We start from the raw sequence: 13,379 nt of genomic DNA on the forward strand, positions 1-13,379 counted from the left end.
ATCAACCTCTGAGGAAGTCTGAATGCTCCTTCTATGATTGTAAGTCCTCAGAACTATCTCTTGATTTTTCTCTTAACTTTTGAATTGGGGAAAACTGCCTCGCCGCGCAAGACTGCGTAATAGGGAGGTAATCTCGTACTAACCTCTGGTATCTTACAAGGGAAGACTTCCAAACGAAGAAACTTTAAAATGAATATATTCTCTAAATCAAATGAAGACAACGGATGGCTTGAACGTAATGCTGTAAATAGTTGTAAATAGTTCACGGGTAACACTTACAATGAAAACTGGGTAACCTTCTTCTCTTAGATGATGACACGACCTATCAGTACCTAGTTAGTAATCACTTCCAAAGCGCAGGGGGAAATATATTCTGGGCAACTCACGCGTTCCAGTATAATTGATCCCGGGAACGGGCACATGCACGTATACTGGGTTAAAGACAGCATACACCACAGGACTGGCAACGTTGGCTATAGTCCTATTATATCTCCAATTGAAACTCTGGGCAACTGTTGTAGAGCCGGGGTAACCTGGAATGTCAGGACCAGTCGGAAGATTCAAAAATGCGTTCCTATGCAGTTGATAAATCAGTTGCGATCTGTTAATGTCTTAGGTTAGCACATTGATGTCCCAAAGTATATCGGAAAGGGAAACTCACACAAAATCTCTACAGCCAGTCAAGTAGTTAGTTGAGGCTGCGGCATCAAAGTAACAAAGAATCATACGACTGTCTCGGATGATATTAATCACATCCCCAAGTTTGCTCCCACTCACCACACGTAAGCGTAGCTGGCGAAGCGCGTCTTGGTGCGCGCCTGCGTATCGGAAGGTCCTCATCCTAAGCACACCTTCACTAGTATTCTCGTCGTATGCGAGCTCACCTTCCAAGTCCAGGATAACTCCCCGAGTGGCACTAGGTGCGTATGGGGTGTCCTTTGTCAGCTCGCGTAGGAACGTGAATCGGAGAATGGCATGGTTATTTCTCTCTGGATCATTGGGGTCTTCATCGCTTCTCGCCCCGACATCTATAAACTCGAGGTGACAATCATCAATCACCTTGCTTAAGAGGCCCTTTGGAATCGGATTCTCATCTATGAGCTCATACCTCTGATTTATTGTAACATTATTGGCACCAGAAGAGGGAGTATAATCAGGGTATACCTTATTGGAACGAAGAGTTCGTGGCATTTCTGTATGTAGGGTTAGCTCTTGAGATTATTCAACTGTAGGGACTATTTTTTAACTTACTGGCTGTTGTTGATGGATTGGGTGGTGGTGATAGATTGGTCGCTATTAAACTGGATGATGTTAGAGAACTGAGTGTTGTTGAACTGATTGTTGTTGATACTGAAATGTTGAGTATATTGTGCGAGAAACGCATTGTATCTTATATATTCGTAGTTCTTAGAGGCTAATAATTAACGAAACCATGAAACTGAAAGAAAATGCTTCATCATAGCAATCAAGGAACCTTTGAGATATGTAAATAAACTACAATGGATCGAGTCGCCAAAGAGACAAATATAGATGTTCAAAGCAACCCTCGAAAGACAAATTGGATCAATACACATTGTCCAAAGAGACTATAATCAATCGGGTTGATCAAAGAAGATTTATGAAAGAATTCCATGATAGAGATGTGGACATACTTGAACCAAGCCCTGAAGTTTGAATAGCATTGTTGGTCAAAGAAATGAAGTCGTCCAAGCGCAAGTGGCAAGCATCTATATTTGTGAACATTTTGGATCGATGTAGAATTAAATATAGAATCTAGAGTCAAAGGTAGTCTTTTCTCTCTGGTTTATAGTAGAGTAGCAATGGGATTTCGAAGCGCATCTAAAGAAAGAAGGCCAAATAAAAAACATATTATATTATGTCGTTATAGTTGAGTTTCCGATCTTTGCATCTATACAATTTATAATTGCTTATAATTGCTATTTCATACATGTAAGTACAACATAGGCGATTATACAGGCATCTTTACTACATAGTAGAAAACCTTAACTTTGGGGGTTTGAAGGCTTTTTTGGAAAAAAAAAAAAAAAAAAGAAAAGTACGTATATGTAGATATATGTTTGAGTGCATTTGTTACCGATGAAGTATGATGTATATAAACTATATACGAATATATGCAAATGATAACCTTGGAAGAATACTCCAATTTACATAGAGTATGATATAGTACTTCCAAGGTTTGTACATTCTTGTTGCTGCAAGGGTTCCGGAGAATTATAGTTATTACACGTGGCGTTGTGAGACATGCAGTACTATATTTTCTATCTAAATGGTGTCAAATATCTCTGAAAAAATTATATGGTCAAACTATAACCTCCCAATAGTAATCAAAACCGAAACGTACTACATAAATATCCAACTACTCCATACGGAGTATATAAAGTAAAATAAGATACTCCGTTACTAGTCACGAGGTTCAAGAAGGCTCTGGCCAACGGCCCATCATTTGCCCCATCCGGTCATCGCCAAGCTTCTCATCCCGCCAAAATTTGCGCTTGAAGGCATCCAGCCCGTGAAATCCCCCGTTCCCCGCCAATTCGAATCTTTGGCTTTTATCCTCATTCTGTCTAGTCCTTCGCTCTTGCCACGGGATTCACTTTTACCCTCGGGAAGTTAAAGGGACTTTTCGCCGCCCTACAGTGCTCCCGTGCAATGTTTTCAGCATTGTGGGTACTCTGATTTTTTTTTACCCCCTGACATCCGAACCAGACATCTGGATCAACTTTTAAACCCATACTCTAAGCCTCCATTCCACCCCATTCCCTCCTATCTTCGGTCATTCCGTCCATTCAATATAATATGGCTGAACCAAAGGCCTCAGATGTCATCACGCCGGTGGATGGCCCTCTCGAATATGACTACTCTTCGACCGCAGGACCGGGCTCGGACTCCTCCATGACTAAGGTCATTCAAAATGCAAAAGCAGCCACTGAGAAGGAGCAGTCTATGACCTTGATACAGGGTATTCGGTTGTACCCTAAGGCCGTTCTTTGGAGCGTGCTCATCTCCACTTGCATTGCTATGGAGGGCTACGATATTAGTTTGGTCAACAACTTCTATGCATTCCCGCAATTCAAGCGCAAGTACGGTGAACTAATAGGCAATGACAAATATGAAGTATCCGCAGCGGTAAGTTCAATCAATTCCGTGGATTTACCTCTTTGAGAGATGAAGGAACTGACAATTATCTGGATGTACAGTGGCAAGCAGGTCTGAGCAACGGTGCCTACTGCGGCGAGATCATCGGTCTATTCATCAACGGCTGGGCTTCGGAACGATTCGGTTATCGGTACACGATTATGACCTGCCTCATACTTGTTAGTGCGTGGACTACAATCTTCTTCACGGCCCAGAATGTGCAAGCCCTGCTCGCAGCGGAGATTCTCTGCGGTATCCCCTGGGGTGTCTTCCAGACTTTGACGATTACCTATGCTTCGGAGGTGTGCCCCGTGGCACTACGAGGGTACCTGACGACCTATGTCAATTTCTGCTGGGGTCTCGGCCAGCTTATTGGCATCGGTGTGATTAAGAGCATGTTGAGCCGGACGGACGAATGGGCCTACCGAATTCCATACGCCCTACAATGGATGTGGCCAGCGCCGCTCTTCCTTGGTATTTGGCTTGCGCCCGAGTCCCCGTGGTGGTTAGTTCGGAAAGGCCGCACCGAAGATGCGAAACGGGCCCTTGTGCGGTTGACCAGCAACAAAGAGGGAGATTTCAACCCTGATGAGACTGTCGCTATGATGGTTCACACTACCGCTCTGGAGGAAAAAATCACTAAAGGTGCTAGCTATCTAGACTGCTTCCGGGGTACCGATCTTCGCCGCACAGAGATTGTGTGTATGGTCTGGGCTATTCAAAATCTTAGTGGAAACTCCTTTTCCAACTACTCGACCTACTTTTTGGAACAGGCTGGGTTGAGCTCCTCCAACTCCTACTCCTTTGCCATGGGTCAATATGGCATCAACATGGTTGGTGTTTTCGGAGCATGGTTCCTTATGACACTCGGAATCGGCCGACGGACATTGTATCTGTATGGTCTTTGTGGTCTGTGTACCATGCTTTTGGTCATGGGTTTCCTCGGTCTCGTCCCCAAAGAGCATAAAGACCAAGCCTCTCTGGCCACAGGTTCCATGATGCTGATCTGGGCCCTATTCTATCAGCTGACCGTCGGTACGGTCTGCTTCTCCCTTGTAGCCGAACTCTCCACCCGCCGACTGCAAATTAAGACAATCGTGCTTGGCCGCAACTTGTACAACATTGTCGCTATCATCTGCGGTGTTCTGACCCCTTACATGCTGAACCCGGGCGCTTGGGACTGGGGAAACTACGCTGGCTTCTTCTGGGGTGGCATCTGCTTCCTTTGCATCATTTACACGTATTTCCGTGTCCCCGAGCCTCGCGGCCGCTCGTTCGCCGAGCTTGACATGCTCTTTGAGCGTGGTGTAAGCGCTCGCAAGTTTGCGACGACTGAGGTGGACGTGTTTGGTGAGACCATCGAGGGCCGTGTCGTTGATGATTACCGGGCGGAAAAGAACAACCGAACCGATCCAAGCCAATTGGAGAAAAATCACGACTCGATATGATGCGATGTGTCTTACGTTTACGACTAATCCTGTTTCTGGGCCCAAATTGATAGGCTCTTGGATATATATATATATATTTAGTATTTTTCAGCAAGTAGCATTAATCTAATATCTTCATATGAAGTCACACGCTACCCTGATGGAAATAAGGATATCTTGATTTCTCTTTTGATGCCATGAAAGCTTAATTTCCTGCATACTTCTTCAAAGGTTCCTTGGGGCTAACCAACCAGCAACGCTTTGAGCATCCGGAAAATGGGACGAGTGTGGATGAGGCGATGGGGCTGCAGACAAGCATAGGCAGAAGTGAGTTAGATGATACTGCTCTGTCCTATAAACGAGTATTCTTTTCTACAGCTCCTGCATTGTGAATTACACACAAGCGATGAAAAATGCCAGCTTCTTCATTCCAGATGAGGTCGTTCCATCATCTATTCATGGGACCACTCGGCCTTCTTCTTTTCCGCAAAGGCAGTCATACCTAGAATAATCGTTAGCAAACCGCCACTCAACCCCACTCACTCAGCAGGGTGTAAACTCACCAATTTTCTGATCCTTGCTTCCAAAGAGCGCGTGGAACAACCGTCTCTCATACTCAACGCCCTCCTTGAGCGACAATTCCTGGCTCTTATTAACAACCTCCTTACCAGCAATGACAGCCACACGGCTATAGCTGGCAATAGTCTCAGCCGTCTTATACGCCTGCTCAAGCAACTCCTCCTTACCACCCGACACAACCTTGGCCGCGACACCCCACTCACCAGCCTCCTTACCGCTGAAGTTCTTTCCAGTGAGGATAAGTTCCATGGCCTTGCTCTTGCCAACCGCACGGGTCAGACGCTGAGAGCCACCTGCGCCGGGGATTGTGCCTAGCTTGATCTCTGGCTGGCCGAAGGTAGCGGTCTCAGTGCAGTACAAGATGTCGCACATCAGAGCTAGCTCGCAGCCGCCGCCGAGGGCGTAGCCGGAGACGGCGGCAATGACCGGGGTGCGGATGGAGGTGGCGAGATGGGACCAGGGCGCGATGAAGTTCTCACTATAGGCGGCTGAGAAGCTTAGAGGGGCCATTTCTTTGATGTCGGCGCCGGCTGTGGTGGGGTTGTTAGTTTACTATATTGTTGATTGATCTACATTGGGATCAAGGGATGAGGGGGAAATATATGGGGCATGAAAAATGGAAATAGGGCATGTACATACCGGCAAAAGCCTTCTCGCTTCCAGTGATAATGATTGCACCAATGCTCTTGTCATTATCGTAGTTGCTCAGAGCTTCATTGAGCTCCTTGAACAAGGGACTGCATAGTGCGTTGAGGGCCTTGGGCCGGTTAAGGGTAACTATTATAGCTATGAGAATCGATCCTGTATTATATTGACTGATGTTGCATACTCAATCCCACGCCGGGCTTGGGGGTCGAAGTCAGGATGTGCTCGTAGCTACCGGCAGCTGAAGAATAACCGCGGAATCGGGCTAGGTAAGAAGTCAAGGGGACCGATGTCCGAGAAGTGGCCAGACGAGTGCATTGACGGGCAAACATTGTGATGTGTAAAGAACAAGGCAATTACTTTTGTTCAGATAATTAAGATTGAATGATGCGGAGCAAGGAGAGAGAAGCTACACGGTAACATTATAGATGACCGGTTTCCCCGCGACCAACTAAACGCCGAAGTTAACCGTCCCGAGGTACACGTGAATAGGCTAAACCCTTTTAGCAGATATTAGGTCACCACACCGCCACATATTCTTTTGTGCCACCTATCACGTGTGTATAAGTGGCTGGTCACTCATCTCTGATATGATTGGCCTGTGTGCGGTGGACACTTTTCTGGCCTAAAGGCGCAGTGCCTGTCCTGGAATGTCTGGTTTCAGCAGCTTATCTTAATCACTGCTTCTCTTTTGCTTACCTCTTTTCTTTCTTTCTTTCGGTGTTCTAGCCCTGTGCTTTGTCCATCCTCCCTGATATCGCCATCATGGATGTCCCTGAGCCCGATCAGTCGCCGTTCATGGCCGTGTCTGCGCACACATCTAAACTGACTCGAGTGAGTGCCTTATGGGGGGCAAATGGCATTGCGCAAAGCCTTTGGATCCCTCATTCCTGAAAATGAAAAAGTCTGATCAATATGCTAATACGTCTATCGCAGCACTACCAAGCCTACCTCGATGCCTCGACCCCCTACACAACTTACCGCTGGGTTGGTTCTGGCGTCCTCCTGTTCTTCTTCTTCCTGCGCATTTTCATCGCGCAGGGCTGGTATATCGGTATGACTCCATTGCGCCCCTGTAAATTGAATATACAGAGCGAATATGATGCGCCCCCAACCCTAACACATGAAAATCCATGACGCTGGGCACATCTGTATAAACAAACCGCTAACACTGGAATCTTAAATCACAGTTGCCTACACACTCGGAATCTATCTCCTGAACCTCTTCCTCGCTTTCCTAACTCCCAAGTTCGACCCCTCTCTCACCCAGGACGAGGGTCTTGAGGACGGTGACGCGGGATCCCCCAGCCTCCCCACTAAGAAGGACGAGGAGTTCCGGCCCTTCATCCGCCGTCTGCCGGAGTTCAAGTTCTGGCACTCGGCCACTCGCGCCATCGCCATCGGCTTCGTTTGCTCTTGGCTGGCTATCTTCGATATCCCCGTCTTCTGGCCGGTGCTTGTTGTTTACTGGATCATTCTGTTTGTGTTGACGAGTATGTTTTCCCCTTTCGCAATCCGATACGATCCCTATTCCATTTTTATTGTAAACATATGTCTAACTTGGCTCTTCAGTGCGACGACAAATCCAGCACATGATTAAGTACCGCTACGTGCCTTTCACCTTCGGAAAGACGCGCTACGGCCGCTCATGAGATCTTCGGTTTTTGAACTTCTTTTCTGTCTCTGTCTCTATATCCATGACAGTTCGCATGTGCATGTCCTGTATCTGTATGTGCACTTTGGCTTGGTGAGCAACGGACAGACATGATATGATAAAAGAGGTGAAAGCGCTGGGCTAATGGTCCATTTATGAATTTTCCCAGACTCTTTTTTTAATCACTGTTTGCTTAGAGGACCGCTGTTTTGGCGTGTTCCAGTCTTCTTCACCTGTGAAATATGATTAGACCTGAAGTCAATGAATGAATTGACTTGCAATATATTTTTTTTTTTCAAAAGACTTACAGTTTCTTCAAGTGGGTAGGTAACATTAACATTATTTTTTGAGACATTTCACGTGTAGGTTAGCGGATTCGCGCCCGTGATCTTGAGAAGAGCATTGTTTACATATGCAGTTTGTTAGATGATGTAAAGCCACGTGAAGAAGACTGTCAAATCTTCCACTGTAGCCTTTCCTACAGACTTTCTTCTCTTGAGAATTCCCATGAACTTGACCCTAGACTCCAACTAGCACTCGCACGCGAGTGAACAATCTAGGGCCATCATGGACATGATCATACCAGCAGTATTTTCAATATCCACTCAAATCACAATCCTCTTTACAGGCTGGACAACCTCAACCACAACCCAATCTGTCTTCGCATTGGCCTTTGTATTCTTCCTCGCCATCTTCGACCGATTTCTCGGCGCTGTCAAATTCCAACTCGAGAAATCCTGGTCTCAGGATCTATCTAACCTTCGACCTCTACTTCCTGCTCCATTGATACGACGACGAAGCATCCGAAAAGCAAATACCAGCCCTCTTCCAGGCTCCGCACGTGTGCCCGGGGGCGAGGATCCCGGAGAGACTTTGCCGGCTTCAAATAAGGAGTATTCACGAAGCGCATTAATGAGACGTCTCGAAATGGGTGGCTCTCGGAATAAGACTTCCCTGAGACACTTGCTTCCGTCTTGGAAGGCCAGTGGAAGTTGGTGTCTCCGAAAAGACGGAACACGTGCGTTGCTCGAGTGCATTAGGGCTTTGATTGGATATCTCTTGTGCGTGGTTATCTCCGCGGGTGTCCGTGTATTATCATGTGTTGAATGATCTACTAACTATTGGAATTGATAGGATGCTATCCGTGATGACCTTCAACGTCGGTGTCATTTCTGCTGTGCTTTTCGGAGTCCTTGTGGGCGAACTGATTCTTGGAAGATTCTCTTAGAGAACTCCTGGCTGGAAGGAATGGTGTTGTCATGGTGGATGATTGGGGATTCGACTCTCTGCTGGGCTTCATTTGCCCTGTGCAACCCTGTGCGATGTTCCACAAAGGCGACTTTGTGGGCTGCCTAGGTGTTGATTGAGAGGGGCTATTAGGGCTATCGATGCGGACGTGGCAATACAATCATGCTTCATTATCTACTTAACGCCCCGTAAAACAATGCCCATCGATATAACCCAAACAAGGATCTACCCTCAGTGTAAACATGATCGATGTGCTGCTGCTGTACCGGCTGAGTGTTGAATTCTGGCCTGCAAACTGTCGACCTTATTTGAAATAACAAATGTCACTAAAACTCTATGTCCAACGCAAATTACCAAGTCCATTCCTCTGACATGACGTACCTGGAGCAAGCGGAACCGTGATTGCCCAAACCTCCCGACAAGTACAGTCAATGCTATTGAGGTGTGAACACATTTGCCAACGAACGTCCAGCCTTGGGAACTCTCTTCATTGGTGGATTATAATTTGTGTATTTGGACGAGCGGTGGCCTCGAATACAGCATCCACTTTGTAGGGGCTGTGAGTATGTTTTTCTACAATCTGGTATAGATCTAAGTACGCCAGGAGATGTCTCACCAAGGCCATTTATCATCTTGACATGGCGTATTTGGGGATTTTCTGGTTCGAATATACCTGGGTGCAATAACAAGTGTGTCAATATCTACTGGGGCCCGAAAAAGAGTGAATATTGGATCTATTCATTAAATATTGAAACATAGCCCACATATTTTACGATTTAGACTTGCCAAAATATGCTTAAATCGGCGCTGGAGGATCGGCCGCTATATACCCTGTTCTTGGGACGTGATCTGTAGTGATCTACAAAGTTGCCGGCTGTACGCTATAATGAACCTTGCCAAAAGTCTTGTTTAACCTGTGTTTTATCGAAAATGTATCCCCGATCGCATGATGATAACAACTTGATTGCATATATATAAACATTTAGCTAGGATTTAAAGGGTATTAAGCTAAGAATCTTTCAAAAGATCAGAGGCGGATTGTCTGTTGTCTGGATCCATAGAGCCCTTATAGCCCTAGCGAAACATAAATAGCACTATATATGAAGATGTAGAGGTATGTGTTAAAGATCAGAGTTCGCATCTTAAGATATTCTCCGACCTAGATAGATCTGAAATTATTTTGAAAGAAGGATAGTTGAATCTACAAGATAAAGTTGACGGATACTATTAGGACAAGTTGTTGGCAGTTATTGCAATTCCATATAGTCTGGATCATACTTTTGACACCTGCGCTTTTGAAGGCAAGCATACGAAACACTCCATCTAACTCCGAATCATAGGTATCATAAGTGGCGTGATTTGAAAGAACCACATCAAGGGAAACAAAAAACAATTATCGCCATACTTAGATCAACAGATTCTCCACACTGCTCGACATCTTGCCTGCGGGAATAGCGCTATCGGTCAATGAGAGAGCGGACATTTTGCGGTCTGGATTGGGCCGGGACATGTCCTTGGTTTTAGTACAGATCCATGTCGATGCGTACATATTCACGCTAAAGCAGATATATAAGCTTTGTCCATAATAGTCAAGAACAAGAATTCCAAAACTTACCGGTCAATACATGAACCCGGGAAACGAGCTCCCACGCGACGAGCAGAGAAGCCGTTCTCCTCAAAGTGCTTGATGTACCAAGGATTGATACTGGCAGAGCGGAGGAGGATGCGACCACCCTTCTTCAAGGCTTTGTTGAAAGTTCGGGCTTGGACAGGGGCTGAGTCTCCTGCAGGATCGAACCAGTCCATTGAGTCCATGACCTGATGTCAATTTAGCATAAGGAATATTTCTAAAAAGTATTGTGATGCTTACCACGGCGATAGTCAGAGTACCCGGTGTAATACGATTGATCACCTCGTTGATCTCATCAGTGTGGATACGAAGGCCATCAAATGCACCAGGTGTGGAAAGCTTGACATGTGCTTGAGGAGAGAGATAAGTGGGGTGGCATCTATGATTGCAGTTAGCACGTGAAATTGAAAGGCACACAAAAGCGAAACGAACCTCCGTGAGAATTTGCCCTGTACGCAAAGGTAGTAGAAATAGTTGTCGTTGCTGATCAGAGTATCGTTGATCACAGGGTCAAGAGTATTGACAACATATTCCCAAATTGATTGGCCGCTAACGTCCTTCCCCTTTTTCATATCTTCAGTCAAGCCGTTGCGGCGGAAGAAGTCGTCGACAATCATATTTCGCTGGTTGCGTGGCACTCCGGCAGCCTTCCAGGCGAACCATTCGGTGCTCACAATAGCCCAGTGAAGTGGTCGGCTCATTAGCACACTTCGAATGCGAGGCCAGATTTCGCGCTGCTCTGCAATACTCTGCGCTTCACACAGTTTGCGAACTTCGCCCTGGAGCCCGAAGATATTGAAAAGCCATCGCACCATGCGGATAGCGTGGCGAGATCCACCAGTCTCATACAAGCCATAGCCAGAGGTAGAGGTGAAGGTCTGGCTATGCTCGAGCCAGTATTGGAAAGCCTGGCTGGACAGGTGAGGGCTGAGTTTCGAAATTAGCAGTTCACGGAACTGTGCGTGCTTGCCATCGCCGAAGATTTTCCACATATCCCGGTGACCCAACGCTGAATAACAGGCAACCTTCAGCTCGAGGAGATGGTTCTGGGTAGGGTTCAAGTCCACTGCGTGCACTCGGCGGGGGCCCTTTTGCAGATAATCAAGAATGTTGTCACCAGCGCTAGTGATAGCCAGGATCACATCGTCTTTGCCGATGTTCAGGAGACGGTGGTCAACTCGCGGGTCTTCCCATGTGAACGCGTAGATATATTCGTTCTGGAATTGAGTATGTTTGGGTAGCATGTCGTTGTAATGAATGCGATAGTGGTGGTTCTGGTAAAAGGATGATGGAAGTGGCAAGTTCGCACTCAGATTAATCACTGCAGACTCATACGCCTTTGAGCGAATCTCAAGTGTGCTTTTCACCACTGCATTATCCATCTCTTGCTTGTGATTGGCAGGAAGTAGGTAAGGAGACTCGGTGAAAGACGCATCCAGCTTCTCAATTGATTGACTTGATGGAGTGGATTCGATTTCCTTTGGGCAACCAACGAATATGTAGTAAGGAATACCACCAAGCAAATAGTTTCGTTCGCTGGCGGAGATGACAGTACCAAACTTGTATTCCAGGTAGTCTCTTCGGGCGGCTTCGAGACTGACCCGGTCAAAATCGAACCAGGCTCTCCAGAATACACGTCCAAGCCAGTTGACATGGCGGTTGAAAGCGCCGCCAGTATAGTTACGGCAGGACACATCCACAATGCTTTGAACTACATTTGAATGAGTAAAATTCATGCAAAACTTCGAGTATTTCTTACCATAAAAATCACACACACCCAACATTCCAGTTGACTTCAAGCGGGAGGTCAATGAGTCCACAACACTGTAATAGTCTAAAAAAAATCAACATCATCATTGTTGCGTAGATCTTTTCAATACTCACCAGGGATCATTGATAGACTGTAGCTCATAGTAATCAAGTCCACGCCAGCACTTGCTGCATTTTTAGATCGCGGATCGAACTCCTTATCGGGCAACTGAAAAGACCGGGCATCCTGGCAGAGAACGGTAACATTCTTCCAGCCAAGACGCTCAAATCGCTTGCGGGCAACTTCGCAGAGGGACGGGGAGAGGTCGACTAGGTAAACATGTTTAAAAAATGTATCCACTGGAAGAAAGGCCGCCATGGCTTCGATGTTGTATCTGTCGCAAGTCAGATGTTCGGTCGGTATCACGTCGGGGTTTCTCTCATGCCTACCCAGTACCACCACCAACCTGGAATACATTAGCGCCCACTCCGAAAAAATAACATTTCAATTACTTACATCCACCCAGACAGCCTTTCCTGTCTTGACTTCTTTGTTGTCAACCTTGTACTTTAGCTGTGCAGCGACAAGACCAAGCATGTCCTCACGACCACAGAGCAGACGACGACGTGTGGCATCGTAAATTGCGGCCTGACACAGTCAGCTTGGAACCATATCTAAGATGGTGATCATTTGATCCCACCTGTGTCTTGTAGAAGCTCTCCAACGCATCTTGCTGTCCCCCAGCCTTCTTATCGTGCGGTTTGAGGAAGTTCGCCCAGATAAATTTCAAGTAAGGGCCAACTCCAGTGCTAGCGACCTTGATATGCTGAGTAGAGACGAGAAGAACGAGGGAGATGAGAGCAAACACCAATAAGGCGGCCCCGATAATGTAGACGTGCATCCAGTCCATGTTCAATATGTAAAAAGCAATGCAAGGAACAAAGAGTGAGAAAAGCGAGTGAGGGATTCAAATACAAACTGAATTGGCTCTAAGCTCTAATTGACCACACGCGCCGCTCACGAGGAGACGGCAGCGTGTACCATGTCCTATCAGGGCAACACATGGGAGGTGGCAGATGATAAGAGGGAGTGGAGGGGCGAGGGAAGGTACAATGGACATGAATTGCAAGTATATTAACGGGCATTAAGAAAGTAACTTGTACATGATCCATTATAGCTCTTTGAATTGCAAGAGTCGATCATCCGAAAGTAGTATAAACCAACTTGTTGTAATTCCAATACAACTCTAAGGACAATTGGGTTCCTGCAGTAGCATATAATCGAGATCTG

General features: G+C 46.3%; 6 protein-coding genes across 6 annotated transcripts; 3 read left to right on the plus strand and 3 right to left on the minus strand.

Moving 5' to 3' along the window:
• Positions 1 to 305: 305 nt before the first annotated feature.
• N7479_003720 (uncharacterized protein) lies at positions 306 to 1,384 on the minus strand (the record flags this gene model as incomplete). Its single annotated transcript, XM_057251417.1, has 4 exons — positions 306 to 322; positions 387 to 601; positions 662 to 1,193; positions 1,252 to 1,384. The coding sequence occupies 4 exons, from the start codon at positions 1,382 to 1,384 to the stop codon at positions 306 to 308; spliced, it is 897 nt and encodes a 298-aa protein (XP_057110742.1).
• A 1,433-nt stretch (positions 1,385 to 2,817) lies between these two features.
• Positions 2,818 to 4,604, plus strand: N7479_003721 (putative MFS alpha-glucoside transporter; the record flags this gene model as incomplete). The annotated part of the gene is made up of 2 exons (XM_057251418.1): positions 2,818 to 3,147; positions 3,219 to 4,604. The coding sequence occupies 2 exons, from the start codon at positions 2,818 to 2,820 to the stop codon at positions 4,602 to 4,604; spliced, it is 1,716 nt and encodes a 571-aa protein (XP_057110743.1).
• A 431-nt stretch (positions 4,605 to 5,035) lies between these two features.
• Positions 5,036 to 6,139, minus strand: echA (enoyl-CoA hydratase echA; the record flags this gene model as incomplete). The annotated part of the gene is made up of 4 exons (XM_057251419.1): positions 5,036 to 5,085; positions 5,147 to 5,692; positions 5,802 to 5,939; positions 5,992 to 6,139. 4 exons carry the CDS (start codon positions 6,137 to 6,139, stop codon positions 5,036 to 5,038), a joined length of 882 nt encoding a protein of 293 aa, XP_057110744.1.
• Positions 6,140 to 6,572: 433 nt separating this feature from the next.
• N7479_003723 (Rer1 family protein) lies at positions 6,573 to 7,459 on the plus strand (the record flags this gene model as incomplete). The annotated part of the gene is made up of 4 exons (XM_057251420.1): positions 6,573 to 6,641; positions 6,744 to 6,861; positions 6,998 to 7,300; positions 7,380 to 7,459. 4 exons carry the CDS (start codon positions 6,573 to 6,575, stop codon positions 7,457 to 7,459), a joined length of 570 nt encoding a protein of 189 aa, XP_057110745.1.
• A 569-nt stretch (positions 7,460 to 8,028) lies between these two features.
• On the plus strand, positions 8,029 to 8,571 carry N7479_003724 (copper transporter family protein; the record flags this gene model as incomplete). The annotated part of the gene is made up of 1 exon (XM_057251421.1): positions 8,029 to 8,571. One exon carries the CDS (start codon positions 8,029 to 8,031, stop codon positions 8,569 to 8,571), a length of 543 nt encoding a protein of 180 aa, XP_057110746.1.
• Positions 8,572 to 10,114: 1,543 nt separating this feature from the next.
• Positions 10,115 to 12,999, minus strand: N7479_003725 (class I SAM-dependent methyltransferase; the record flags this gene model as incomplete). Its single annotated transcript, XM_057251422.1, has 9 exons — positions 10,115 to 10,265; positions 10,325 to 10,527; positions 10,580 to 10,718; positions 10,772 to 12,050; positions 12,099 to 12,173; positions 12,224 to 12,483; positions 12,539 to 12,555; positions 12,606 to 12,737; positions 12,790 to 12,999. The coding sequence occupies 9 exons, from the start codon at positions 12,997 to 12,999 to the stop codon at positions 10,115 to 10,117; spliced, it is 2,466 nt and encodes an 821-aa protein (XP_057110747.1).
• Positions 13,000 to 13,379: the final 380 nt, after the last annotated feature.

This window comes from Penicillium vulpinum (assembly GCF_028829585.1).
Source record: "Penicillium vulpinum strain IBT 29486 chromosome Unknown utg000002l_segment0_segment0, whole genome shotgun sequence".
Lineage (NCBI taxonomy): Eukaryota > Fungi > Ascomycota > Eurotiomycetes > Eurotiales > Aspergillaceae > Penicillium > Penicillium vulpinum.